The sequence below is a fragment of the Lepisosteus oculatus genome, chromosome 23, assembly GCF_040954835.1.
Source record: "Lepisosteus oculatus isolate fLepOcu1 chromosome 23, fLepOcu1.hap2, whole genome shotgun sequence".
Taxonomy (NCBI): Eukaryota; Metazoa; Chordata; class Actinopteri; order Semionotiformes; family Lepisosteidae; genus Lepisosteus; species Lepisosteus oculatus.
The window spans coordinates 10718587-10744365 of NC_090718.1; the positions used below are offsets into that span (position 1 = coordinate 10718587).

The window sequence follows — 25779 nt, forward strand, 5'->3', positions numbered from 1 at the left end:
AGACCAATATATGGATGAATAATTATTTTATTAATCACTTAAAGCTCCATGAGAACCTTAATTTCAGGGCTAAAGAAAACAAGTTCTATTTTTTTCAGTATTATAGACCAATAACAGGTGGCTTGTTTTATAGCGACCGAAAAATCTGTGCTTCGGTGCAAGATTTTCAGTATGCCGAGCGTGCTAACAAAAATTCCTGCTTCTCCCAGGAAAAGAGTCAATTGCCAAAACCACTCCAATTTTGATGATTTCATTATTCTTGACATTTCAATGTTGAATACACTCAGTTAAGGTGTTCATAGAACTTGTGTGCCTGGTTGGGAGTTACTGAGAATGTCATTTAATGACCATGGTAAAGACATAAAACAAATGCTGTATGATAATGTGTCCTGCAATGGATGTAGTATTTACATAAATATGAAACATGACCATTTAAATTTATTGTTAAGTTCACAATTGCTATTTCACATCAAATGGCATACCTGGAATATACCTGTGGCATTGAACTGCTTACAGAAATAGATTCCCTACAGAAATACTGTATTTATTTGCAGTGCCAATATTAAATTCCTGTGGTAGCTGTATGTGACATGGTATGTGAGGATATTTAAAATATTTTTGATCGTCCTTCTACGAATCAGCTTTTTTCATGTTTAAAAACCAACATTACTTTGAATGCAAAAAAGGCTTCAAAGTGTTTTTTCATTTCTAAATGAACTTTCACTTATTCATGATTTCATAGATGTCTAAATGTGGAGCAAGGCAGGTTCCAAAAAAGAATTTCTAAATGATTTTATTTTGAATAAATACTTGGAAATGTCACAGACAATTCAAAACGTCGACTGTAAACTAAAACTTCTTTTTACATTATTTTATTGGTGCACTGCTGAATGGATGTATACATAGTATACAGAGCAGCCAGTACAAAAGGTGTAAAGTCTTTTGCTGTACAATGTGCAAAAGAAAACAAAATTACAAGTAATAAAGGAACCATCTTTTAGATGGAAGATGTGGTCCCCTCGAACCAAAAAAAACAAAACAGCAAAAATATGTGGTTTAATGGAATACAGGATTCTCATTTAAAATAGTTATAAAAAACTCAGCACATACAGTGGGAGAAACTACATGTCAGATTTGAGGATGCGCATTGACCAAAACTAGGCCTTTAACCGATTTGTTGTTTGAAATAATTTACGTTTTTGACGGCAACTGTACCAGACAGGGCTTGACATTAGCAGCTGCACTGCTGGCAAGGAACAGAAAGGATAAGGACCAACTAAAGCAGTATCTGCCAAAATCCTAAAGTTCAACAACTGCAAGAAAACCAGGTAGAGGAGTAAATCCGAGACAGGGACTGTTCTCAGTGAGCGTGCAGTCATCGTCAGGTGTCTCTGTGTCTAACTGCCTTTTTTCCTTTTATCCCTCTGATTATCATTCGACATGGTACAGTATATAACCATCCTGCAAACCTCAGCCAAACTACGCATGGACAAGTAATGTGGAGGAGACCCAATATTACTGTCTGCATATATTCCTTTTTGTCCGTGTCCCATGACTTTTTTTGTTGTAAGGCCCTGGTTAATATTCCTCAGATTATTTCCATTCATTTAACTTTTGATTACCTTTCTGTGCAGGTTGTTTTGCTGAAAAAGTTACTTTGTGAGGTGAATTGAACCATGATGAGAAGCACCTTTGTTTAATCACACCAAGTGCTTCAACTGAAGAAGGCATTTTGTAAAGAAGAAATGGCTTAATGCATCAGTCCTTTATGCTTTTGCTAAGGGGACTTCAAGCAGTGATAAAGTGACTGAGTAGAGTGAGCTCCTTGCAGTACATAGGCATTTTATAACCTTACACACATATATCTACACTGAGAGGGAAGAAAAGGAAAGCTGAATCAATACAGCTTTTTCAAGACACAGTTGACCACACCAGGTAAGAAAGCATTAGTACAGCAATACAATTTTTTTCAAGAAAAGAAATATATGTATGATACAGTACATACTTTCATTCTGTATTGCATTGGTAACATTTGAGTCCCTAAAATAAAAGACAAAAAAGTGTTACTTTCTGCATACACAAACCTATATATGTAATCTATAAATAATTTAATGCACATTTTATCCATGCATTGTTCCAGGGTTTGACAGGCATTTATTAATACCTCTGTTTTAAGTCATATTTTTAAAATTTGTTGTTTTTGTGTACACTTTCATTTCCTTATAGGAAGGACTTTTGCTTTCATGTTTCAAAGTACAGCGTTCTTCATATACAGAATTCTAATCACATGTATAATTTGTTTTATACAAAACACTAAATTTTATCAGTCTAATAAACTGGACACTTAATTTTCATTAGGCATGCACATCAGTAAAGGGATAATCCCATTTTGCATTGAGCATTGGGATTTGTACATTTGTGATACAGAAACATTATTTGTAACATTATGAAAATGGTGAATAAATTAAACTTTTAAGCAACACATTTATACATTTAGGAAATATATATCTTTGGATTTTTTCTGTATTTTTTAATGTTTTGTGCAAGAAGAATGGTTTAGAAAAATATATAAAGAATTGTATTTACACTGATGCGGGCATTTCAAATTTCAAAATTATTTTGGTAGGGTTCATTTTTTTTCAGAGTGAATTTAAATTTTGAGAATCTAATATTGTGTGATTATACTAATACACTGCTAAAAATAAATCTTGTAAACGACATTTATTTAGAGATATTTACCTTATGCATTTAGGACTTCAAAGAAGTGCTTGAATCAAAATTTGGTTGCTTTTCAAGTATAGGCTTGTATTCAATCACCCATAACAATTAGTATGTTTATCGACACTTGTCACTCCAATCTCTACTTTTAAAAGTTTTGGGGGTCAAAACATTGAGGGGTGTGTCAGTTTCATTATTTAATCCTAGACGTAGTCACAGTACACACATTTTATGCAGCATCCCTTTCTGTGGATCTTAGCAGAAAACAACAAGAAGAGATATAACTGTTTTTCTTTTGCAGAAAAATTGTTAAAAAACATTTGCTTATTTGAAGTGAGGGGAAGTCAAGACCTTATGTGGAACAATATATGCTTTCCTAAAATTCCAGTGATTCTTAATTCATTTCATGTACTTTCTTTGGCATCTTATCGGTTTCTAAAAGACTGAATCCCAAAAACACTGTCAGTGTCCAAATCACAATATTTTTTTTTCTTTATTAGAGGTAGACTTCTGTGTGTAACTCCCACTCTGTGTCATTTGAATCGATGGCCTACAGTTCGTACCTCTCTCGATTTACTGCTCCTCTCAGCAAGTTTTGCCCCCGTATAAGCCGATGCACCAGAGCACATCGGTCTGGATCATTGACTTTTGTGCCGAATGCGTTTGACAGATCCTGTAAGCGATGGGCCTGGCGGCTGGGGTTCATTAACATGGCCGCAACGTGCAGAAGTCAAGTTCCTGCGGTTTCTTCTTGCTGTTACAGTGGTCTCGGGGTAGGAGCAGGCCGGTCTGAGTCATGCAGCGTAAAACCCGCCTTTTGAACCCTTTCCCGCATGTTTTGGAGCAGGGGGACCACTCTCCTATGCTCCACACGGGACACGGGTCGCCGCACAAACGGATGTCGTTGGGCTTCTGCGCAGTGTCGCAGTCGGTCACTAATTTCCCATCGGTGTCAAGGCACTCCACTGACCTTTTCTGCAAACCATTGCCGCAGGTCACAGAGCAGTCCTCCCAGCTGCCCACTGCCCATTTGTACATCGGCCTTATGTACTCCGGCTTACTCCCTTCTATCTTGTTGGTGTCCACCAGGACACTGTTGTGCGAATGGTCATTCCCGTCCTTTTTGTACACCATCTTTTCTTCCTTGTTTTCCTTGGGTAAGTAGTAGGAGTATCGGACCCGCGGCGGGGTCATTTTCCCGACCGAGAGGACCTCCACCGTCAGGGGCTCCTGCAGGGGCTTGAAGGCCTGGAGCATCTCCACCGCCGTAGCCGTCCCGCTGTAACGGAGCAGGCTGCCTTTCACCATGATGTCCCTCTCCACCGCCGACACCACATAGTTCCCATTCAGCAGGTACTTCCCCTGGCTGTTCTTCACAGCCAGATAGTTGTCGTCGTTCACCATCCCCCTGTAGCCGCGCTGTCGGATGTCAATGTTGGAAGCTCCCACTGGCAGCATCACAACAAAGTTGTAACCGTGGCTGCAAAACATCAAATAGTAGGGCGGCGTTTCATATTAGCTGTGTATCTTGGCACCACAGTGGAAGAGAGAGATCAAAGTAGGATGCCTAGCTGGTGAGAGACATGTTACAACTGTACAAGCATTAGCTGCTAAGAAGCTATTCCCACACCCTGCTCTTCTTTGATACATTTATAACACTTTCTTAATATACCAGGAATTCTTAAAATGCAGTAGATTAACTCATGTAGCTGTTAATCCCATCCTCACAGTTTCGGGGAGCTATCTTTCCTAATTAAAAGACCTGTCCTTAACGCAACAGGCCCACTGCACACTTACATGGGTTTCGTAAATAGTCCTGAGACCTTTTTGCAGCTCTTGTTGTCTCCGCCACACACGCCGCACTTGTCAAACTTTTTCTTTGAGCTCAGTTTCCCATCACACCCGGCTTTGATGCACTTTCCCTGCACACAAACTGACGAGGAGTCGGGAGTGCAAGGGGTCCCATCCACGACCTGGGCAAAAATCGGGCTATTATTACAAAAATTGGTTGGACCGTTAGCTAATAGAAAAGCGTTGCCTACAAAGCCTGTTCGTCATAAAAAGAAGTCTTCACTTACAAGGAAAGATTACAAAATCTCTGCGGGAGGTTTCATTTCATCTGGACAGCAATATATTTCTGAACATAAGTGCTCTTTTTTGACCTGGGATTGAAGGACTTAGTGGTAGCTATTTTCTCAGTTTCAGACATCAGATTGCAGGCACTCGGCTCATACAATGTGTGCTTCTTGAGTTTTTTAGAAGATTTCAATGTCTCCATTACATACTTGAATCCCTCCCATACCGACATGGCTATTTTAAATGTGCTTTACTGTGTTTGCTGTTCACTTTTCATGTTTAACTAATTTTCCAGTTTTATAGTTAATTTCAACTATTGCTTTGTAGCTTGACTGTCATTTTCTTTTAGCATTCACTGAGAGCTTTCCAATTGCATGAAGGCTAATTCATTCTTTATATCACATTTTACGGCATAATGCCTTGGTATTGTTGAATTTACAGAAACAGATTATTTATTTTAAAGATGACCTCGAGTTTTATCTGGCCCTTATCTTAAATGCTAGAGTGTTTAGCAATGTCCTGAGTCTGTCTAAGTCTATATCAGCCAATGTCTATATCCAAGTACATCACCCTGAAGAAAGGTGGGAAGAAAATGCAGAAACCAACAAAATTATTTATGGGCAGTTCATTTTAGACATCTAGAAAAGTACTTATTTATTTTAAAACTATTTTTACTTATTCCCTTTGCAAGTCTTTTGCGATTTGAATTTTTTGCAAAGATCGAATGATCTTGCCCTTCTGTACCCAACCACAAAGAAAATCATGAGTACCGTATAGGCAAGGGTGGAGATAAAAAGCCAGCACTAAGAGTGATTTAAAGGGGTGTTTCTGTTTCTGTTGAATAAACTGCTGCTGCTGATGCTGTGCAGCTGTGAGAGGTAGCTGTTCTCAATGGGTCTCTTTCCATTCTCTCCCACAACGACAGACCTGCACTCCTTAATCTGACACCCTTCACTCCACACTTGGATATCTTCAAGAGATAAGCTCTCCTGCATTCCTTTTAAGGCAATATAATCGTTTTTCTTCTTTTCTTTTAACGGTAGTGAAGTACAGTACTGGCTCTTCTGTGTCAGCATGCCATTAGGAGCAGGCATGAAGGACAATTATATAGTGAACAGTACCGGGAGGCTGCAGTGGTTTTCTCCTTGTTCAGTTAGTAGTAGGCCATCTTGTTGTTTGTTTTCCTGTATTTATCCACTACCTTTGCATGTTCAATATACACATGCATGCATACAGTACATTTTTAGAACACCATTTCATTATTCCTTACACATCTTCCCCAAAGAAGCATACATATAAAACCAAATAGAACCATTAAGTTCATGCAAATATATTAAAAGCATGACAACTGATAGCCATGTGAGCCATGTGATACAATGTTTTTTTGTAATGTTGGTTCTGACATTTAAGTCTTGACTGTTGTATCTACTTTCCTCTTTTAACATTACTTCAGTTTTTCTGATTTGATTTATACAGATTTTTTTCTGATGCAATTTTTTCCATAAAACTAGCAGAGGTTTTCTGGACTCATTGGGAACCTCTGCTGTGCTCACATGTTAGTGCCTGATATGGTACCGGACGAACAGGCCAATTGATTCAGAGGGAGACTGACAAGGGAGGAGAGATGCAGGGAGATGATTATTATGGAAAATAAAGTACTTTCCATTCATCCATTCTAATACAGGGTCCAGGAAGGAGCTGGATCCAATCCCGGCAAGCATCTTGTGCGAGGCAGGATACATGCTGGATGGGACACCAGTTCATCGCAGGTTACATACACTCACAACAGGGCCAATTTTCCCAGAAGCGAATTAACCTGCAGATGTGTCTTAGGACTGTGGTAGGAAACCTGAGTACCCAATGGAAACCCAGGAGAGCATAGCGAGAACATACAAACTCCACAATTCAGTACTTTTCGATGTTTAATCAAATGTTTTTTTGTATATTCTTGTAGTGCAACACATTGCAATATATTATATTACATAACTTGTTTAATCATATTTAATTACTGACCTTAGGGGCGAGAACGTAGAAGTAGCCTGTGCCATTTGCTCTGCAGATGAGCTTGCATTTGTCCTTGGGCGATACCCCAGAGTATTTGGGGACCCACACTACTGATGGGGTCAGCCTGTTCGTGTTGAGACTGAAGCCATTGAAAGCTTCACACTGCTCCTCGCGGAAACTTTTACCTTTTGGAAGCAAATCAAAATAAAAACAGGCTGTTAGGATTTCATCAGTAAGACGCATACTGGAAATGGAACAGCGAATCACAGAATCACAAAGTGTGCTGACAAATCACATGGTTGAATTTGAAACTTTCTGCTGAAAGCAACACAAATTGTTGGGTCTCTGTGAACTTTAGTAGATTGCAAAAAAGAGCATATTTCTAACAAACTGGACATAAATAAATAGCTTAATTAGGAGAGCTCTTGAAGAATTCCATTGAAGGTAACAATCATATAATTTGTTAACTTTTTTGCTTGTACTGAAAAGGAAGGCCTTTGCATAACACCAGAAATCTTTCAATTATCTTTTTGTCTAAAAATGAATTAACATTTTAGGGGGGATTTTGACTTCAGATGCCTTCAGTCATTGTCCCACAGATGGTAGCTCTCCACTAATGGTTCCTCAGCCAAGCAATGACTCAAGATGACTGTGGTTCCCTTTTGTTCATTAAGGCCTTCGTAAAGTGCAGCAAATACTCTAGTGTGCTACCAGCTCACATGCCGTCCAGGAGAAACACTACACCTTACCTGTGTCAGGACAGGGGTCCAGGTTGCAGGAACGGTACCTGACGCGCACACCTTGGCAGTATTTGCCACCATTGGCTGGCACAGGGTTGTTACACTCCCTCTTAGCCAGCTGGACTCCCCCACCACATGTCCGAGAGCAGGTGCCGAATGGGCCCCATGTTCCCCACCGGCCGTCCACCTGTTAGAGGAGCAAACACAACTGAAGCGCCGCACACTGTCCAGAGACAAAACCTCGTCCAGAAACAAGTGTCCTCTCATTCACTTTTCAGTAGACTCTTAGAAACCTCTGTTAACTGCTGGAAACATGTGGCAGTTTGGAGTTATAAGGCTATCCCATAAACCTGAACCTAGAGTCAGCAAATATTCCCTGCTTTGTTGGATAAATGAAAAAATGAGAAAAGGCCATTACATTTAAAAATTAATGGCTTTGTATTTCCCATGTGTGTAATACAGTATATACACTTTATACCCTCCCACCCATGAGCTGCAATAATGTTCAGTTGGAATGATTCGGTGCACCTACTAAACACTAGACAAAACCAGTCATTTTTTGCTCTCAGACAAGCTTGCTTTGCAAGAAAGTGAAGACCTTCAATCTAAAATTGCTAACCGCAGTAGGAATAGTCATATGCCCACACCACAGCAGAACCAGGCTGGGAGGGCTCAGAGCTGCTGACCTTGCTTCTGGTCAGGTTGTGTCTTTCGGTGCAGACGCCCCTCAGGCACGACTTCCCATCCCCACAGCTGGTACCGTCGGCCCAGGGGAAGTGCCTGGTCTGGCAGACCAGCTGCCCTCGGGCCTTGCCGGTACACCACAGCTTAGTACAGGACTGCATGTAGGGGCAGGGCTTGGACCCGATGCCAAATGCAAGCTCACACTGGCGGTTCAGGCTGTAGCTGGTCCCAGGGAGCACCTCTGGCAGGGCAAGGAGCTTCTGTGGCTGATCGAGCAGACAGTCACCTGCAGAACAAGACAAAGGCCCTTGAAGAGCATGCTCTCTCCGCCCCTCCCCCCCCCTCCAACCTTTCTGAAGACGAGGGAATTCTCTGTGTTATTTTGCACTTCTCATTTCTTTCTGCTCTGTCATGAGGAAAACTCCAATGCAAGCTGAGGAGGTCTTGGATGATTATCGTCTCAGTACGCCTGGAAAAAGCTTTGCTTAATCTTCCAAACTCTGCCTCTGACGCAAGTTTTTTTTACAACAACAGGAACAAAGTTTTGTGTTTTCTCCTGTATGGTCATATAAACTCTCAAGCAATTAAAAATAATACAATTAACTGCTTTTCTTACACTGCAACTACTGTTCATAAACCCCACTTCTACTACTATTCATAATAATACTAATAAAATGTATTTTAAAAGCTACTGCAAATTAAACCTGCAAAATCTTGCTTATGGGTGAATACATAATGACTGTATTTGTTCTTCCCCAAAAAAATTCAGTTCCCCTGGGAGAGTTAAGCTGGCGCACACCTGGTTGAAATATATCATTAAAACAACTGGCGCAAGATGTGATTCAGCAAGGCCCCTGGCCATTTAAAATACAGCTTTATTTTCTGTTCACCGGATTCATCTAAGGATGTTTATTTTAATCAAAAGTTTTGAGTTTAAACCAAATGAGGCAATCACTACCTGTGTAAATAACTGTGAACAATCTTCAGGCCGTTTTAAACTGTAATGTAAGCATACAGTTTTGTCAGTGTTTTGTTTGGTGATCAAATGAACTTAGCAGTTAGCAACGTGTAATGTGAGTCATGCTTTAGCACAGACATTCTGTACTATTGGTTTAGCTGCACTAATCTGCTCTGAGGTCAGCAGAGAAGTTCAAACTGCTGCATGCTTTGTATTTAAAAGCGCTGTGGTCATTATGGAGTGCGCCTTCTAGCAATCACCCCTGTGTGACCTTTTAACGTGCTTCGATGACACAGTGCTTGAGAAATTCTGATGGCCCATGACGGAGAGCTGCTAAAAGACACTTCCCTGCCGAGAAAGCAGATATACGACTCTGCACCACATACTGTCCAGAGACAAAATCTCGTCCAGAAACAAGTGTGCTCTCGTTAACCTTTTAGTAGGCTCTTAGAAACCCCTGTTAACTGCTTGAAACATGTGGCAGTTTGGAGCCATAAGGGTCTCCCATAAACCTGAACCTAAAGTCAGTACATATTTTCTGCTTTGTTGGATGAATGAAAAAATATGAAAAGCCCATCTTGTTTAAAAATCAATGGCTTTGGATTTTCCAGGCGTGTAAAATATACATTATATACCCCCCACCCATGAGCTTCAGTAATGTTCAGTGGAGTGATTCTGTGCACCCACTAAACACTAGACAAAAACCTGACAAAAGTCTTCTGATCTCTGATGGCATTTTTTCTTAGATTTGTTACTACCAGGTAACTTTGGGCGTTACAGCATCTTGCTCAAAAACTTAATCAATCTGGAAGATGGTTAAAAGAGGGGAGCTAGCATATTTCTTTCCACAGAAGACTGATCTTTTATTAACACTATATTTACATGGCATTCATGTGCAGTTGTGCTTGACAAAGACTCTTAGCATCCAGCTGTGAGCCTTGTTTATTGTTGGTGTATTCACTGTGGTATTTTCAACTTCAGCTGTTTTTTTTAATAAGACTGGTCCCGGTATCTTTCAGAGTTCCCACATAAAAGCTATTGTAATTGTACACGTAATCAGTGACTGCATGTAGTAAACAGTATTTCTAACATAATTTCAAAAGAGGCAAGGCACTATCAAAACAATCATGTTTAAAACTACAACAGGGAAATTGTAAATACTAATTCAACTCTTTGTACTGCCTGTCTGGGACAACCAGCAGTGAAGTAACATCGAGAAACTAAACTGAAACCCCACAAACCACAGAAATTACACGTTATGATCATTAAATAATAGCAGGTACACCATGAACACTGTGAAAAGCTGGGTCATAAACAGAAATGAAGTCAAAGATGCAGTGGATCAAAGGAAACTAATTACCTTCAACTGCAAGAAATCCACAAACTTTTTATCGGGAAACGATTAAATTCTTATTGGGAGCAGGTGCACTGGCTGTCTATTGAACCGGCAGATTTATCTATAATCAGTGCGGTTAATCAACAATGACCTTGAAAGTCACCACCTGACACTCCTGCTTTACACCAGTATATCTTCTGGGATTCTGTCCTTTTCCTCAGTTCTTCAAATGATCAATTAATCAAAATTATGCAAAGCTTATTAAATCTTTATCCAAAATTCATATGCTCTATTTTTCTAAAATGTACATGCATAAACAGAATGGAAGGTATGTGTTAATGCTCTCTGTTTAAGAATGTGAAACCAGAGATTCCAGGAAATCCCTGGTTAAAATATTTAGGGAATCTTTGAAATCTCTGCTCTTACAGTAATTCACGTGTGGCAAATCTATGCCCTCTAAAACTTCCTGCATTTCACATTTTATTGCAAATTAAGTGCTGCAGTTGTAAAACGGTTCTGTGTGTGCGGTTGTAATCTTCCCAGAATCCCTGAAGTCTCGCACCTCTGAGAGGAAAGAAAAAAAACATGGCATTGTTGTGTTACAACAGGAGAACTTCTGTTCTTGTACAACGGAAGAAATAAGATGTCTCCCCTCTTTAATCAGGTATTCAGACGCAAGCTGAGTAATCCGGTCAAAGTGTTTAATTGAAGTGAGGAAAAAACCTCAAAAGGTGTGTGTGGAGTGGGAGAGGGGTTACTGCTGTTAACTGTATTCTCACACATGTGTGAACCACTTCAAAGTGCTAGCTATGTTCCTTCTTGGCAGCCTTGGTAAAGCTAGTCCAACATTCTCATCCTGGTATAAGAAAACCATGTACTCCTATTTTTATTCACAAGGATCTGTAAATATACTACAGTGCCAAAACCAAAGCATTGCTGGTAGTTATAAAGCTTCCCTTCTACTTTCGTCCAATTGGTTAGATTACAGCTATTTAAATTTGTTGTTTCCCCATGAACCCTGCATCCCAGCCTTCTGCAGATGGATGGGGTGATTTATCTCATTTGGACCAGCTTGACCACCTTTTGAAAAGCTTAGGAAGCTATGCATGTAACGGGGCATGTATTTTATGTTAGTGTTTTTTGAATGAGTTTTCAACAGAACCATTTGTCTCAGTGAGGTGTAATTAAACTCTCCTTATGTACTGTATATAATGTGATGGGTTCCCTAAAGATCAAGATTGTTTAGGAAGATTTTCAAAAGACTATAAAATCCATCTCCAAGGACTGTACTTTCTTAGCATTGCTTATTTCACATTAGTTAATTTTAAGCAGTTTAATGTTAATACCTTAACATAAACAAAACTGTTTAAGCATTTTTTTAATAAATGAATAACATTTAAAGATGGCATAGAGGTTGTGCTTCTGGAAAATAAATGTTATGTTGTTTTCCCAGGTCTGAAGTGTGTCCTCATATTAAATTGTTCATGGAATTAAAATCTGTAGGCTCAAAGTGTTCACTACAAGAGGAATTAAATGGAACTCCCATCCTTCATGTTCAGGAAACCTTACCTCTTTCCACAAGTTGCTAAAAAGATCGTGGTCAGTATCATGAGATAGTTACCGGACCACAATAAAAGTTAGAGGGAAACATTTGTTTTTAAGAGTGTGAAATGGCCGTTGTTAGGGGTGGAGCTTACCGTGGCCGCTGTCCAGGAAGTCGGTAACGATGGCCGCACTACAGGCGGACCAGGGGTTGGAGCGGTCAATCTGAATGAGCGTGGGAGACATCATGTGATTGTCCTTTAGCTTTCCGAACACTTCCTCACAGGCCTTCACGTTGTCGTGTGGCATATTGAAGACATGTCCTGAACGACAAGCAAACCAGCGCTGCTGTTACATCCCTCCACTGCACAAATTCCAGTTGAACAACACAACATAAGACAGGTCTCCAATGACATTGAGGCCATTCAGTCGTTCTAACTCGTTTATTAGTCAGTAGATAATTGATTTGAGGATCTCATCCAGTCGTTTCATGAAAGAAGCCAGGGTATTGAATTTGACATCAGGCCTGGGTGGCTTGTTTTATATATTTTAGCCCTTTGTGTACTGTAGATTGTTTCTGTTCTTGGTTTTAAACATGTCTTCATAGTTTCATAGGTAAAAAGGCTTTGATTTAATCTGTTGGAAAACTATAGGTAAATATACTGTACATACAAGTCACATCATGTATTTTTAGCAGTTTAGTAACCCACAGCCATTAAGTGTACTGAGAGATATGGAAACCTATTAACATCACAGAGAAATAGTACTGTGTTTTTATTGCAATTAAACACAATAATTATTGTTTTTAAATGCAATCACATTGTGTTTACACAATTGTGTCTAATATCAGAATATATCGTAATATATATGCATTAATATTTTCGAAGACAAGTTGAACAACCTGTCATTGAGCAATCCTGGATTAAAGATGTCATTTTCACAATTTTTGTGAAAAGCATAAAAAGGACAACTTTACAAATTTATTATATTCTTCTTGTGAAACTGCTGAAACATTTAGATAGGTTGTTGCCTAGACTTTTAACAATGAACTTCGAATGAATCTTTAAACAATTAACAGAATACATTTACAATGACTGAACAGTACTGTAAGATTTAAACTGTAGCTACTGTTGGTTTACTGTTACCATTAGTCGATTGTTGAGTATTTAAGCATTAAAACCCCAAAAGCTTACATGCTATGCTTACCTCAACTACATCTGAATATGAAATTACACAGCCCATGACAAGAAATGTGTCATGTGAAGGGAGAAGAAGCAGCGTTTCAGTGTCGGATTGCACAGACATGAATATAATGAAATATGGGAATGCAAGAAAAAAGAATCCAGCATTGTGCACAGAATTCTGCCATAGCCAACAGGGTCATGCATTTATGAAGAGAGTCCTGTTGCTGGTGGTGATGTGTTAGCATCCCGTATCTCGAAATAATGCAAAATTATCTTGTTTAGATGCAATTTTATTTCATTTATACACAATAAGTATTGCATTTAAATGCAATGCTATCTTGTTTAAACACAGTATTATCTTGTTTAAATGCAATTTGTTTTTATTTATGGCACTAATAGGCTTCCATAGAGAACCATTAAAACACAACAAACGCCTTTAGTTCTAATAGTTATTTGTTGATTGTTCATTCATGCCACATCTGCTCAGATTCCAATCAGCTTTCACATATTACCAATATGGAACGTTTTTCTTTGTAGGATGCATAATTGTGCTAGTGTAGTAAAATGAAAACTTAATAAATAACATATGTCTTATAATCATTGCAGTAATTTTTGTTTCACATTGTCAGGGAGGAAAATGTAGTTTGCCTGTTAAAATAAGATTGTGATCAAATGTGTCAGCACTATATCTCCCTCGTTTGCTCCCTTAGCTTCTGGACCAAAGGGATTACAGATCAACCTGTAAATCAGCTTTGGATAAAACTGTCTGCCAAATGAATATAAATATAATATCACCTACAGTAGTACTAAGGGGTTTTTGATGGGTATTCAGATTTTCTCATGCATGTACCATTAAAAACATAAAAGTATAGGTTAATTGTGCACTGAAATGTAGAGAGAAAGAAAAAATGTGTTGTCAGTTGAGTTTTCTTTAAATATTCTTTGGATTAAAACAGCATCTGTTCTTTTTTTCTCTTTTTTAGGGTGGGATTAACCTCTACTTCTCTCTTCATGGCCAACATGAAGCAACCAAGCTTTCCACATGGAAAAACAGCATTGACTCAACGCAGCACTAGTCCTTAAATGAATTTACAATGTTGCCACCTTCTCCAGAAATCCTTTTGCTTCACGTATTTGTATTTTTTTTCACAATTCAGTTATACATCATAGTGAGATCATTCACCTAGAGACCCCTAAGCTTTAATAGTATTATTAACTATTATTACTGTTGTGCTGTCAATGAACCTTGTGCTCTTATTATCATTGTATATACTTAAAGAAATTAAAACTCAACAAATGCTTTCGATTCTAACACTCTTTCATTGTGTTTTTCATACCCCTCACTACAGCTCGCATCTTGCAAGGAATCGGATGTGATTCTTCTGACTGGGATTTTTTTTTTACATCTGGAACTACTTCAGCATCTGTTGTGAGTGGTAATTCTTTTTCGAGCTCTTTGATAACACATTTAACAAGCCTAATAGCAACTGTCACTTTAGGGCTTGAAGCCTGTCATGCATAATGCTAGCTTGGACCGAAGGAGCCTTGTGGCAAGTACTATTTACTGAACAGTGCAGCCCAGATGACTCATTTCTTTTGATCAGACAAATGTGAGAAACACCATTTACCAGTGGTCAAAATCACTTTTGTTCGTGTCTAAAATAGTGCCGTAGGTGTTATGTTAAGAAGTGCTAATGCACATGCATGAGGTAATGACAGCTTCCCTGGTGGCTGTCTTGAGTTCCTCATACAACCATGTGGGTGTGCTTTGCCAGTGTTAATGGCTGTTGCTGCTGCTTTTGCCCTGGGCTGTATGTTCCTAGCTTCAGTGCGCTGCATTTACTGTAGGATGTATTTGGAATAATGGAAAAAAAATGAAACACTGTGGAAATGAACATGCCGTAGCTAGTTTGGGCTTCAAAGTATACGAAGTGAAATATGCTGCTTTCTGTACCAGTTAAGTGCATTCGAGAGATGGGCTGGACAATGCTAAAATAAGGTGTAAACCGGATTTTGTAATATGTGCAAGCTTTCCATGCTCTGGTAATTCAGAATTCTGATCACAGAGCAGTCGTTAAGGTTTGTTATTTTTGGGAATCCTAAAATTATCTTCAGAGGTGGCCGGTGCCCACAACTTGCTCTAGTTCCTGCAAAATCCTCTTCTGGCCCTTTGAAACCTTAGCCTGTTTCATCCTGATCCTGACTCACCCAGCTTTGTTAGATTGCCAGTCTCAGTCTTTGCATTGAACTCCCCGATTCTCCAATTGACTAAATTGGCCCATCTGCTACAGGTCTCAGCATCTCTTAGCCACACTGAAGGAGCACCTGCTGGATCCTGGATCCCAGATCCTCTCCCACCATCCGCTCCGATGGGAGTCTTCCCTGTGACCATGCTCAGGCATGGCGCCTCAGTGACGGGTTGTGCACGAAGGACTCACCCAGCTCGTGTGCGGTAGTGAAAGCTGAAGGCAGGCCGTCATCCTCAATAACCGAACAGCTTCTCTTTGAGTCACACATCGTCCCCACGTCTGCCATCCCCAGCGTATCACACGTCGTGGCTCCACACAGGTCCTGCAGGCCATCAGAACAAGACAGAGCCCACCGTGTTATAAAGCAATGTAGAGCTAGCTTTTTTATTAAAAAAAGTTTATTTTAAAGTCTCCTGGACTAAAAGAGATTACAGAACCTAACCACATACAGTTAGGTATACAGCTTTAAACACAGTGCTAACAAAGCTGTCAATACTATCAGCATGGAACAACTGGCTTCCGAAGACTAGAAATACTGTTTTTCACAGCTTTTTTTGTAGTTTAACAGTTTCATTTGATACTCGAAACTTTTTTTCTTTGCAGTTCTATTCCTCCTTTGTACTCTTCTCCTTGCACAGTAAGTTGTCTTTTAGAAGATAATGGCTGAGGCACAGGGGAATGTGAAAATAAGTGTGGTCTTCCCACCAAAATGGGATAATTACACCTTATGACCCAAGAGAATAATTTACTTTCTATAAATTTGAGCCCAAAAGTATTTTCTCTAGCCCACTAACCCTCGTATGGCACTGTTATAAGTACGTCAGAGCAGCGCCAAAGCTGAGAAACACCACTTCAGGCCTGTAAAAATACCAAACATTACAGCATAACATCCTAACACTCAAGTGTTCATGTTTCCACCGGTCGGTCCAGCATCTCACTGGCTGCAAATTTTAGTAACCGTGACCCCGAATTTTGACAGATGTCTGTTGGGATATACAGTCATCCTCAAAACCTTCTGTATTCCAGTTTTCTTATGCATCGATATGTTCTAGGGATGAAACAAGTCAGGTTTTAGCTTTTACTGTGTAGCAAAAGTATAAGAATATTATTAGAATACATATGAAGCTGGCTATACAGTATTACATTGAATTCATTGTACTTCATTCATTCAATACATTGAATTGCCTATGTTAGAATGAACAGAGTGAATGTACAAAATAGTCCTCTAACCCTTAAAAAAATATTCTGTTAGTTCAGCTTAAGATACAGAACACAGAATTCTACTCCCAGTGTACCATATGTGTTTATCTGGTAGCCATATTATGACTTAACCATATGATTAAAATACACATGCTCACAGTTATAAAAGCATTCATTAAGGGCAGTTGAATGTTTTTCATAATAACATGTTTTCTTTGTGTCTGTAAGATGCTATAATCAGATTGAAAATGTAACTGTGCTGTTCCATTTGTTTTGTTCAGAGAAGGCTAGTTGTGCCCAGATCACTAAACTCACACAAACAGCAAGCAACATACTCCCCTCTGAACTTTTATTACAATACAGAAGTTTAACAGAAACTCAGTAAATTCCAAAAAGCATCAACATTTACTAACAAGTTAAAAATGTTAGCAAATGCAATCTTTGATCTAAAAATCTTAAAGTACCCCCAGTTAAACCCTAAGATTCTTTAACAAATTGTTTATTACCACATTGTAAGCAATACAAAACGTAATCCAGATGTTAGAGTTGTTTTGTGTGTATGTGGAGGAGTATGTCGTAATTGAAATAAAATGAAGCAAAATGAGCTCAAATGTCATTTTGATTCTGCAAGAGCGTACTTATATTTCACATTGCAAATGAGGTATACAAGAAAAAAACATTAATAGAAATGAACACTTTTTGAGTCTTTCCTCTCTGCCAAAACATGTAGCTTTTGTAAATGGACTGGGCTTCCTTTTCAAGAAACATTTGGCTAAATTACATTAAAGGTTAGTTGTCAGATGTGGTGATAACTATGATAGCTACAGTTGCTGAAAGTCTTTTACAAATACAGACACCATATTCTCATGGTAAAAGGATTTCAGGACTTTCTTTTTGCACACTGCTCTGTCAGTCTGGGTGTGCTGTGGCGTGGCATCATTTGAGCTCTGCTTTGGATTCAGCTTTCTGTTTCATTAGTCCAGGAAACTGTTGAATGGTTATTCTACAGAAAATGACAACACACTGTATGATGGTAATCTCGAAACAACATTTTGTCCGTCTGGAAAAAATTAGTTTGTCTGTTTTCTTCTGATGTCTTTCGTGGATGTACAGTACTGCGCAGTGTGCAGTCACTCAGATTTATCTCTCTCAGGGGGAAATATTAACTTTGAAAGGTTCATTGGAATTCATTACTTAATCTCTTGGAAAACCTTTTTTGTTGCTTATATGAAAAGATGTGAGCTTTGTACTCAAAGTTGTTCACGGAGCAATTTATTATTTATTGATATTCAGCTGTAGATATCTCACATTAGATGGGGTTCAATGAACTAGATGCATGCAAAACTATCATTACAATATGCTACATTTTGGATAATCTTTGACAGTGGGAGAACGTTTTAAACTGCACATAATCCAGTCATGGGGTGCCGCAGTCGTGCAGTGGTTACAGCCACACAACACTGGGGCCCCGAGTTCAATTCCTGACCTGGGGTGTGGAATTTGTATGTTCTTATCGTCTTTGTGTGGGTTTCCTCAGTGTGCTATGGTTTTCTCCCACAGTTCAATAACACAGCAGAAGGTTAATTGACTTCTGGAAAATTGGACCTGCTGTGAGTGTCTCTGTTTGTTTTCTTTGTGTCCACCCAGTGATGGACTAGCATCTCATCCAGGGGGTACCCCGCTCTGCTCCCACTGAATGCTGGGATAGGCGATGGCTTCCCCTCGACGCTGAATTGGAACAAGTGGTTAGAAAATGGATGGATAATCCTGTAACTGTGGCTTGAGATCTCTGCAATGGGGAGGACTGAATACACATAGCAGTTTTGCAACAAAGTGATTAAGCATCATTCAACTACAATAACCCTATTGTGTGCTTATAAATGCTTACCGAAGGCAGTCTATGTCAGTTGCATGCATTATATTCAGAAGTTCTAAGAACAAGATCTGACTTCTGTAGCAACCTACCCTTTATCCCAACTCCACAAACTCTAGTCTCTTATCAACAGTTTATAAAGCAGTTGACCTATTTGGCACTAATCAAAGTGGCCACGAGATTTCCCTCATGCTGTGGGTGATGGTTCATTCTTTTTTTTGTCCGAAATCGACCTCATCTTATGGAGAGACAACACTAATTCAAGCAAACATTTTCTGGTATTTTTATGCATAGGCTAAAAGACATTAGCATGACTGAGAAACAAAGATGCTGAATAAAAGAGACTCTGAAAGTCTAAATGATCAACAAAAAACACATCCATCCATTGATTTCTCTTCCTGACCAGAAGGCAGAAGCTAAATAAGACCTTGGGCCTCAGACTACGTTGGTGGGAATATACAGTATGATGTATACTTTGGCTAAAATCGAATCTTTTCAGATATGCAAGCTCAAAGACAGCTGAAACCAAGTAACTGTTCTTTCAGTGATTCTGTGGTACAGCAATGTGAATGAGATATGAACAGAATTTTTCTGATGTCCATTAGAAATGCCAAAGTTTTTAATAGAAATAACTACTATTACTATAAGGTCATTAAAGGCACTGTAGATACACACTATCCCATTCACACAGTATGTGCCTCCCTTCAGAAATATGACAGCAAGTCCTGAAGAAGCATTTTGTCAGTCTGGGAAGAATTAGCTTGTCTAGCTACAGGTGTACATTAGTGAGCTTTTCCTGAAGCATTACAGGAAGTATTTCTCTGCGAGCTCAGTGTTGTCTGGCTGTTCCACCACTGATTCATTTCATTGACCATTTTCAATTTAGGAACAGGTATTAGGTTTATTCCATGCTGAAACGAGAAGAAAGAAAACACTATGTTCCTTTGCAGCCTATGCATGCTGACGCAGCTACCCACCTGAACTACATTTCAAATTTAACCCATTATGTTTTTTAGTTTCTCAAAAGCTTCACCAGTTTACCTAGACAGTAATCCCCTGAACATGGAAATAACTCCTGTCACAAAGAAAAGCCTAAAATGAATGTCCTTGCTTTTCAGTGCTTTTCACCTTTTGAGCTTGAAGTTGATTCCGAGTCATCAGGATCCTCTGATACCATTTTGAGAGATTATATGCTGAAAAGAAGAGCATTAGACCAGTTTTAAGAGAATCTGAAAACTTCTAAGCCAGACTGTGTACAGTCCAAGAGACTGCAGGAGTGGCCTAGACTGATTCCAACATGTTTGATGACTGAGATGTTGTAGTTTAGCATTTCTCAACGGAAGTGGCCTCATGACATTTGTGAAAGGAATACTGACATGCCTTTCCTGAAATGAATTCCTATCGAAACACGCACACCATGTTTTGTAAACCATACTGTCACTAGAAAGCTGAAATCAGAACAGGGAATAAAGCTTTGAGTGTTTAATAAATGTCACCACTGCTAGCTCCTATTTTAATTTCTCACTGTGCCAAAAAAGCAGATTGGATGGAATTGATTCGGACTAATCATATGCTCCTTTTTTTAAACCAGGACCATTGTAGTTTTGCTTACATTCTAGGGTCTTACAATTACAAATTAAATGTTGTACAAAATGCAACTCTTTTACAAGGGCCATGAACTTGCTTTCTGCAAAGAATACCGTTTTTTCATGTAACACAGCCACAGAGAGATAATATTCTTCTTTGACTGGGAAAGTCACTACACCATTTTTTTTTACCCATCTGGTTTTCTCTCTCCTATTGTCAGAAGCAGACAATCCAGTTGTGAAATAGTGCTTGAGCTTAAGTAATTGTAGCCTTTGTAATTACAGGTCTCTTTTAAGATTTTAACACCAGTAGATACAGCAATCCTTAAAATAATCGTAAGAAGAGAGATGTAAAAATTTGATAAATCATCCTAGATAAGGGGTACTGTCTTGATTATGTCAGTGAAAAAGGCTTTAGCATTAAGAGCATTAAGATCGGAATTGATTTTATATTACGGTATTTCATCCAACATTATCTTGCATCTTGCTCTAAAAACTTTTTGCAAAAAAGAGAAATTTCTCCTTTATGTATATGCTTTGATTGTGGTAACATTTCTCTCAAGCCTAGTTCTGTCTTCTTAAAGAGATCTTAAAGAAAAACCCTTTCTGAACCAGTTCTTGCTTGTAATTATTGTATGTGAAGACAGTAATCTCACAGTGTAGGATGTACTTAGATGTCAGTTCTGTTAGCTAAATTTGAGGCACAAGGGAGATATTAAATTGGAGGAGGGATTAAAATATTGGGCTTTTCAGTGCAAAGCTGTTATACCCTATGCCATATAATATATCCATTCTTTAAAAATAGAAACGATTTCTACTGTGGCTAAATTCACCAAAGTTTAAATATTGATTTGGAAGTATCAAGGCCTTGGTCCAAAAGTGGTCAAACATGCTGAACCATCTGATATTCATATGATTTCTCCCTTCATTTTATTATAAAATGTGGACAGAAAGGCTAATCTGGAATTTCCTTCATTAATTCACTATCTGGTCATCATTAGCTCCATTCTGCTGTTAATAATAATAATAGAAACATTCATTCCTTATGATGGAGTAACAGTAAATAAAAAAAGTCAACATTAACATAGTTTTGACTTGGCCTACTAATTGCCAATTAGTAAATTATGATTGAATTAATTAGATTGCACATGTAATCCTTTTGTCCTTTCCATATTTTATTTTAATTTTTCTCCAGATGTGGTGCAACACAATCTCTAGTAACCTCAACTGAGCATTATTTCAATTTAATAAAACCTTCCTCACTAACTGAAATGACATAAAACTATCAACATATGGTGCCCATTACTGCCTGGTGAAACCTGAAGAAAAATGAGTTGACCACTTTTCTGGGACCTTGAGTCCTTAGATTTTTTTATTCAAACTGCCAAGCAGTAATCGTGAGAAAGCCAGAGAATAACTTTACTTCTTGCCATTTAGCTGAATAATAATCCTTAGAAGACCACACATACTCATAATACTTGATGTGGTGCTTTTAAAAGAAACCAAACGAAAGCCGAATGTTCCTGTAAGTCAATGATTCACCACTTGTTCTTTAGTTTGCCTAGTCTGGAGCAACAGGCTCAAACCAAAGCCACTCTGCAACTCTAGGACCCTTTCTGAAGTGCGGTGCAGCTTCTGAGATACCGTATCACCCTCAAATGAATAAAGTCGGTAGGGTAACACAACATGTAGGAATGTTTAGGCTGGGTTTCCACGACTGCAACTAGGACAGCTTTTTGTGCGTCACGAAACTCCATCGACTATAGCCAGTTCTCAATTTGGGTTCTTTTGTAGCCTCAAATGTAATTGAGACAGGTCATATGCCCCTTATCTAGTGAGAAGCAAACTGTCTTAAACTGGGAAAGCTGTGAGCCCTAAATAATTGTAATACACCCTTATACTTATCTATTCCCTTTTATTACTGTGTGTATGTATATAATGAACACCAAAATAAACTTGTCACGCCATAACACATGAATTTGAATAGAAAATAATGTATACATATTTAAGTGTATAGAGATTAAATGATTTTGGTTAATTGATTATTAATGACTGAAGGGTTCACACTTGTGTGGCTTTGACAAGCATATAAGCACTAAATCGCCTCATTAGTGAAAGAATTGATAGGGCATGGGTGAGGAGGTGATTTAACCTATTGAATGTCAAACCTGCTGAAAATCAATGAAGAAAAATGCAGAAAGCTGTGAACCCACCCCATTTATCTCAATGCTTTTCTGCCCTTGGAATGTGGGAGGCTGCACTCAGTCAATATCATGCTTGTCACTCTCGATTCCTAAGCGGACGTGACATTACAGCCAAACACAGTCCATCAATGATAAGCCTCAATTGGAGAGTCCAGGAGTCACGATAGCTCATCAAGATCAATGCGATCCAAGTGGGCTGGCCTGTGCTAGGAAAGCTACAGACCTCCTCGTGCAGTGATTGCTGTAAACCTGCCTGCAGGGTGCTGTATTGATCAAGTCCTGGCACCTCATTTGCTGAAACTTCAGATAATGCTCAACTTCATGCTGCGTGTATAACATCTCCTTCCTTCCAAAATGAGACGTTATCCCACTTGAATATGTGGAAGATGAGCTCAAACTAGACGTAGCATTTACATTTCAGAGACAAGTGAACATTGCCATGGAAGTGGGACAGAATCAAATGACAACCTGGTGCAAAGTGTGCTTCACAGATGTACAGCTTGTATTACACCCACAGGTGATCACACACCGCTAACCAACTAGCAACAACCCTGAGCTTTTCATGACACATGTTAATAAGTATAATGACGCTACCAATGTTCACTCCAATTTTACCAGTCTGATCAATCACCTGTTACTGGTCCTGTTACAAAAACGATTTTGGCATTTTCATGATGATAAGGAAAGAAGGTGATTCATTTCATAAACTTTTTTTTTAAACTTTAAATACATTATTTCATACATTATTTTGATTAAAATGTGCCTGCTAGCAACAGATTTCTTATAGAGAAGGAAAGTGATCATATAATGCAAGCTCTTCATGAAGTCATCTTCCTTCTGTCACCCTCGCCCTATCCTACAACAAAAATATACGCACACTTAAACCCCAACACATGTTGAAATGTATTACTTGAAAGAGGATCACCAAAGAGATAACTTGTAATCTAAACTTTAATTTCTTACGTTCGACAACATTTCTGAACAGATTCCTTGTTACCTGATCTAGTGAGATCTGTAACCACCTGAATTCCGCCTTGTATATCACCTCTAAAGTCTTCTCTAACATAAGTCCTTTCAAAACATGGTGTAATCCTTCGTTTCTGAGAATTCAGTGGAACATTTCCTTGGCTTTCTGCTCACACTTCTTTTCACTTCTGCTGAAAGAACTTGAGGAAGGAATGTTTAAAGTACAAGATCTGTAGAACTGACAACTTACTGTATGTTCTCCATGCTTTCAATAGATTGCTCTTTAACAAGTATTTTCTAAGTGATTCATTTTTCTCTCCTGTTTTCTGTTTGTTTGTTTTTTCGTGTGACAAAATGCAGTTAATTTTACAGTCATTACAAGAAGGGATAGACCTATAAGAAAAAAAAAATTTGGAACTGAACTGAAATTCTAAATTACATTCAAACACAGGTTTGCACCTACAGAAAACAAAGCAAAGAAACTTTGACTTGGAATACAAGTCACAAGTTCATTTTCTCGATACTACCTTATGTCTTTTTAACAATAAACATTTCCTTTTTAAAAAAGAAATTGCCTGCTGACATTCTTAAATGCCGCTGTGTAACGTTCTCTAAATACTATAAATCCCTTAAGGCCCAATATAAACATTTTGTTTATGATCCTTAATTACAACATTTTCTGGCTCACTAACTCCCTCTTACAGCTTTTTATTTAGTGGTTTTGCTTTAACTTACAGCTGGCAATAGAAGGCCACTTACAGTATATGGTTTCTAACAAGTTTGCTTCATGTTGGTTTTTAAAACCTGTTTCTCTGTTCTTGTTGTGAACTGCCAACCACTCTGCTTGGTAATGCCAGCATTTATAATACTTCCTTTAATGAACACATCTCTGTTGTAGGTTTACCATTTCATAAATGAATAAAAATGTATATAAAAACATGATGAAGCCCTAATAAACTACATAAGGAATTTAAATCAGGTCCATGTGTAAAGAGAAAAACTGGATTACATGATTTTCTTGACTCCTAAAGGTTGATGTTAAAGTGTATTAAACCTAAATGCAAGGAAGCCCTTTGAAAAGGGTCACACCATTTATTTTTTATAGTCCCGAAAAGTCGGTGTGGCATCTTTTTCTCACTCTATAATGCTAATTTTCTCCATCTTTAGAATCCATAGCTTTTTACCAAATAAAATCTGTCAAAAAGATGCTGAACAAATAGCAATGCGGTTATTAATCGCTTGCTGAAAGGTAAAGTAAGAGTTAGGCACAGAGTAAGAAGAACAAAATGCCTATGTATATCTTGTAAATTAAACTATGTGATTGGAGAATGTTTTTGTCACGACGACTCTTTAAATTTCCTTCTTCCAAAGAACTGAAAATAGAGGCCACTCTGTTGAGTTCCATAATTAAGCAGATGGAGAAAATGTTATGTTCCTTTATGACTCCCTGATTGGAAAAATAACATGAGGATGGGGTTTGAAGGTACATTATTCAAGAAATCTGTTTTACATGTACGCTTGGATCACAAATGCGCGATGCAGCCTGTGGTGAGTATGAGTGCCATCAGTAGATTTTATTGTGTCTGACAAGTTGCAGATCTTTGCCCAACACCTGGAGCTGACACACTGCACTGTCTTCTGTTCTCTATTTGAGTACTGGAAAAAAAAAACCTACAATCTTTTACAGCAAAAGGCACTAAATTTTCTGGAACTACAGCTTGACTTCATAGAGTGCCTTTCATGCCAGGTGATGTGCACAAATGAAAGTTCAGGATTTCCACTGATGATAAGGGTTTTTTAGAGGTGTTCTTCTTTTGGAGAAGGGAGGTGGTGGTACAGTATCTGAGGTGTCAGGTTCCTAGAAACTAATGTGTCTAATTTTCTCTTTCTCATTATGCAGCACTTTGTGATGGAATGACCTGAAAAGGGCTTATCAATGCTGTGTGTAGAGTGTTCATTTCAATGGAGCTTGGAAACCTAATTTCAGGAGAGGAAACAGCCTGCCAGCTCAAGCCACTTATGTAACTTCCTACTCCCTGTATTTCTCCCCAGCATTCATCACTTTCAATCCCTTCACACAGCCGATCTATCACCCTGCAGCTCACAACTGGCTGCCCACTGACCATTGCGCCTGGTCAGTATCTGGATGGGAGAGCTCCTGGAAAAGCTAAGGTTTCTGCTGAAGATAGAGGGACCAGTGGGGGGGTGCTCTCCCTATGGTCTGTATGGGTCCTAATTGCAGATGAGACAAATAGGACTAATTAAAGACTAATAGGTGCGGTCCTTCTTATGAGACATAGAACCAAGGTCTGACTCTCTGTGGGTCATTAAAAATCCCAGGGTGTTTCTTGAAAAAAGTAGGGGTGTTAAAAAAAGTAGGGATGGCCTGTGTCCTGGCCAAATTTCCCCCTGGCCTTTACCAATCATGGCCTCCTGATAGTCCCCATCTATGAATTCTT

The 25779-nt window shown here is 38.7% G+C and overlaps 1 protein-coding gene across 1 annotated transcript in view; it reads right to left on the minus strand.

The window, feature by feature from the left end:
* Nucleotides 1–856: 856 nt before the first annotated feature.
* The window catches only part of LOC102695625 (A disintegrin and metalloproteinase with thrombospondin motifs 15), a 30244-nt gene continuing 5321 nt past the window's right edge, over nt 857–25779 (minus strand). Inside the window, exons 2-8 of the mRNA XM_006642261.3 lie at nt 15681–15813; nt 12214–12381; nt 8225–8508; nt 7548–7725; nt 6808–6983; nt 4516–4691; nt 857–4198 (exon numbers count right to left, since the gene is read on the minus strand). Coding sequence (XP_006642324.3) covers nt 3424–4198; nt 4516–4691; nt 6808–6983; nt 7548–7725; nt 8225–8508; nt 12214–12381; nt 15681–15813 — 1890 coding nt within the window. The 3' untranslated portion in view covers nt 857–3423. The remainder of the gene's footprint in view (nt 4199–4515; nt 4692–6807; nt 6984–7547; nt 7726–8224; nt 8509–12213; nt 12382–15680; nt 15814–25779) is intronic.